We start from the raw sequence: 4,703 nt of genomic DNA, 5'->3' as shown, positions 1-4,703 counted from the left end.
TATTCTATTCATGAAAGGGGTTCTTATCCAGTGCAGTTATTTATTGAGCCTCTTCAATCTTACTGAGCCTTTTACTGAGAGAAAGTGATCTTTATTTCAATTTCTGGAATTTTTTAAGTTGTCCAACTGGCTGCAGGAGTGAGAAGATAAAAAAAAAGTGTAGTCCCATGATTGAACCTCATGCTCCTGGCAAAGGTTTTTTCAGCTAGAACCCAAGACTAAACTTATAACAACATGGAGTTCTCTAATACCCTGCATTCAATGAAAATAACAGGTGGATAAAGATTCCCACATATAAATCCAGTGTGCATTTTTCAGCCACTTAATGTGCCATTATTCTTCCAAGAAAATTTCATACCAATACCTTTTGTTCCCATATTTGAATCTTTCCTCTCCACAATTCCCTTGAATCAATGCTGTCTGTTAAGTTTTCAGGAGCTAATATGTCAGCAGAAAGATATTCTGCAAATTTTTGCCAAGTACTGTAAGAAGAAAGCAGATATTAAGTTGTGCACATTTCGCTTTGCAACTTTCAAGGTTAATGTTTCGTATAACTTTTAGGACACTAAATATGATTCCACAGTATTACAAAAATCAGCTACGGAATGTCATTTATTATTTTGTAAAGTATTTGGATCTTACTCATATCGTTACCTATTTTACCCTGTTAGATTTGTACCTCACTTTTCTTCAAGGCAGCATGCATCTCCCTTCTCAATGCAAGGTAAATTGGGCTGGGTGATTGGCAAAGAGATGGACAATTAGCCCAAAGTTGTCCTGCGAACTTCAACAGCTTTAGGACACCAAAATGTGGCTATGTGATTGTGTGGTGCTGAGTGGTGGCAGCTATCATAACTTTGAATCTGAAATGTAAGTACTTTTCTTGAGGTCCATCATAACTTCAAACGGTCCCTAGGCGACTGGTCATTAAGGATTACATGTGCTATCCTAAAACGACATCAGTAACCCTCCCTTTCTCAATTCTCTTATTTGAAGAATTTAAATGCCACTACTCACGTGTTGCTTTTGTTTGCTACAATAGTGATCTTTGCTGCATGCCATTCCCTTAAGTGTTTTAAAGCACCAATGACAGGTAAACAGTCTTTTAACTGAGGGGCCTCTGTTTCTGAAGACTGGAGAATAACATCAACCATTGCTTTTCCTGCAGAAGCAAGAAAACCACCAAGTTCAGAGAGCACCAAGAATCCCACACAGACAAAATCCTTTCCTTTACTGCTAATTATACTGTCGCCTTTGGTATGGAGTGTTTTTTATTCCTTTAGATTATTTTAAGCAAAATGGCATGCTATTAAATAATTTATCCTAGCAAGGCCATCCTTCCAGATTTTCGCTTTATAATTTATAATTGCCTGTAAGGTGTCCTTGTGTTCTAAGCTATTTACCAGAGCATTATTATGCCTTAGTAAGGCCACACATGGAATACTGCATCCAGTTTTGGTCACCACAATGTAAAAAAGATGCTGAGACTCTAGAAAGAGTACAGAGAAGAGCAACAAAGATGTTCAGGGGACTGGAGGCTAAAGCATATAAAGAACGGTTGCTGGAATTGGGTATGTCTAGTTTAATGAAGGACAAGGGGGGACATGATAGCAATATTCCAATATCTCAGGGGTTGCCACAAAGAAGAGGGAGTCAAGCTATTTCCCAAAGCGCCTGAAGGCAGGACAAGAAGCAACGGGTGGAAACTGATCAAGTTTCCACCCGTTGGAGAAGCAACTTAGAACTAAGGAGAAACTTCCTGACAGTTAGAACAATTAACCAGTGGAACAACCTGCCTCCAGAAGCGGTGAATGCTCCAACACTGGAAGTTTTTAAGAAGAGACTGGACAGCCATTTGTCTGAAATGGTGTAGGGTTCCTGCCTGAGCAGGGGGTTGGACTCGATGACCTCCAAGGTCCCTTCTAACTTTATTATTATTATTATTATTATTATTATTATTATTATTATTATTATTATTATTATTATTATTATTAGCAGAAGACAGACTAACTGCCTCAAAGGTACTTTGAGAAGCAAAATGATTTTGTCACAAAGATACTTTGTTTCTATGGTATTACCAGGAGCAGGAAGTTTATCTGCTAAAAGATGTATGCTCTCCGCAGATTCTTCATATAGACTGAAATATAAGAATGAAAAATATAAAAAAATTATTCTCATTCAAGAATAATATGCTTTATCCAATACAAGTATCAAAATTATGAAGCGCTGTATTTAAATATGGAAAAAGAGAAAAAATGATTTACTTCAAATGAAATGCATGCCATCAAAGTTTTAGTTAATGAATTTATCAGCATCAACAATTTCTTGCTAAATCAGCTGTTCTGCTGCTACTCCTAGTAAGAATGCTTACTTTCCCCTATATATTCAAAGACCATTCCAAAGTTCAGAAACTGTATTCTGATATATTTTCCAACATACAAAATAGATCAACTTACTCAATGAGTGATACTGATTCCCAACTATTATCTTCTTCCTCAACATTTTGATCAGCAAGATATTCTTTAATATTTCTTCGAACAGAGCTTTTGTTTTGTTCTGTCTCTTCATCAAAACTGATGTCCTCCCAGTCGGTACTACAAAACTATTCAATTAAAAGAAAATTCTATAAGGGTTGAAAAAACTGGAACTAATATTTGGGGTAATTATATGTTTCCAGTGACTCACCTGGGAAAATCCACATATTGACTGAACTGCAAAATACCATTCTTTCACATATGGAATGCCAGTAAGAGAACATGCTAAAAGGAGAAGTAATATACACGTTACAATGAATTTTAGAAAGTTTAAAATACAAGCCTCATTTTGTCCAGGAAAACGCGCTACATGAAATGCCACGATTCCAATAGCTCTTAAGAATTAAAATAGCATACAAGGAAATAAAGCAATCCTTTCTCTAGAAACGTAAAAACCAATATAGCGGTAGCAAAGCCAAAGTGCTATTTCGGATAAATGCAGTAATTAACTGTGCTTTCTTTCCTCCCCATCACTCACGAAAAAGTTAGCTGGTTGTTTTTCTGTCAGTGTTTGATTTTTTTTTTAAATGTATTGTATGTCACAAATACATTTGCCTGCATTGTAGGGAGAAAGCTAGTGGTTTTATTTATTAAGCTACTTATGACTCCCAGGAGGGAGGGGGCTGAATTCCAAAGGAGCTAGAGATAGTTTGTGTGAGAGAGAAAGGGTGAAGTCAGCTCCTCCCTAATAGTTCTTTATGCAAGTTTGCTTTAGTTTAGCAAGATTGCTGTCAGGCTCCAAAAACCAAGAAAGACACTTTGTGATTCTTCCAAGCATATTTCTTTATTGTTCCTCTCCTTTGCCCTCTATAGCAAACGATGATATATTTCAACAAGTTCAAAAGCAGCAAAGTTTACAGACATTCACTCCTTCTATGTCCTCAGCAGTTTGAGTTCACCCACTGTGCTAGGCAGAATGTACTTTGCTGTAGAAGAGCTTCGCCTTACCTGGGAAAGTTTCAAATGTTGCCTTTTGAGAGGGATTGCAATTTATTTCCAGCAAGTTATAAATATTTTCAGCCGTCAAACCTGGAAAACATAATTGAGTTTATTGAAAAATCACAAAAACAAAGCTGCGTAGTCCATTTATCCAAGTACGAAATCTCATTTTACAAACTCCACTGGCAACTCTAGCAAGTAGGTAAAAATGAATTAGTTTAAAACTTGGTGGGGTTTTTTTTTTTGCATCTGTGTTTGTGTAGACTCTGGGTTTGAGTGCAAGAACTTGGGGGTTTTCTGAGAAACCCTACTGGCAATCCTGCTCAGTGTATGCATCCCACTGTCAAGACTACTATCTTGGAGAACAAAGTACATAAAATAAGTTTGTCAGGACTCAGATCTCCCTAGAAGATTGATGGGGCTACATTAGTTTAACCGGAGTCTGCTTTGCATTAAAAGAAGCATTAGCTGACTAAGTCAATACACTTTTAAAATAGGTTTCCTTAAAACAACCATCTCTCCCCCCCCCCCCCATCACACATCCCATAACTTAGTTTACCATGAAGTAGGAACAGGACTAGTGGTTTAAACAGGGGGAAAAAGCCAAGTAGGGAGAAAAAAAGAACCTGATCTCTTAACTATCAAATAATTAATCCTATCAACATTTTTTTTTGGGGGGGAGGGGTATTTCAAATTCCGTAGGCAGCACAAATCATTATTCCAAACATCCCTTGATAATTACCCACTGGTACTTGCAATACAGAAGTACCCAAAGGTACTTTTTAAAAAACAAATTTAAAAAAATTCTCTCTGCTCAGTGAAAGATTATACACTTATTTTTCCAGTTTTATGGTTGGAGGGGGGATAACCTGGCATTCTAGGTTATCCTGCAATAACCCAAGACATCTAGGAAGGCAGCCTAGTGGGAAGGCTCTCATAAACAGACAGCAGAAATCGAACGGGAAAAGGACAGAGGCTGCCCTACCAATCCCACAGGCCCGCTAGGTAGCAGCACTAATCCATCCTCTAAGCCAGTGGTTCTCAACCTGTGGGTCGGGACCCCATTTGGGGTCGATCGACCATTTCATGGGGGTCGCCAAGCAAGGCTGTCCGCCATTTTTTTGTCCGCCATTTTTTTCCCCTTTTCCGGCGGGTGCCTTACCTCCCTTGGGCTGGGCCAGCTGGTGGTCGGCCTGCTCCGTCTCTGCCGCTTGCCAGCTACGCCTCGGC

The 4,703-nt window shown here is 38.4% G+C and overlaps 1 protein-coding gene across 1 annotated transcript; it reads right to left on the bottom strand.

The window, feature by feature from the left end:
- Positions 1 to 364: 364 nt before the first annotated feature.
- On the bottom strand, positions 365 to 3,563 carry LOC107301450 (mdm2-binding protein-like; the record flags this gene model as incomplete). Its single annotated transcript, XM_015830672.1, has 6 exons — positions 365 to 482; positions 1,018 to 1,162; positions 2,079 to 2,137; positions 2,457 to 2,602; positions 2,686 to 2,759; positions 3,483 to 3,563. Coding segments are annotated over 6 exons (623 nt in total), but the record flags the coding sequence as incomplete, so codon positions are not given.
- Between the last annotated feature and the right edge of the window lie 1,140 nt (positions 3,564 to 4,703).

The sequence above is a fragment of the Protobothrops mucrosquamatus genome, unplaced genomic scaffold, assembly GCF_001527695.2.
Source record: "Protobothrops mucrosquamatus isolate PMUCROS unplaced genomic scaffold, P.Mucros_1.0 scaffold12836, whole genome shotgun sequence".
NCBI lineage: Eukaryota > Metazoa > Chordata > Lepidosauria > Squamata > Viperidae > Protobothrops > Protobothrops mucrosquamatus.
The sequence above is the reverse complement of the archived record's forward strand: the minus strand, read 5'-3'. Positions and strand labels throughout refer to the sequence as shown.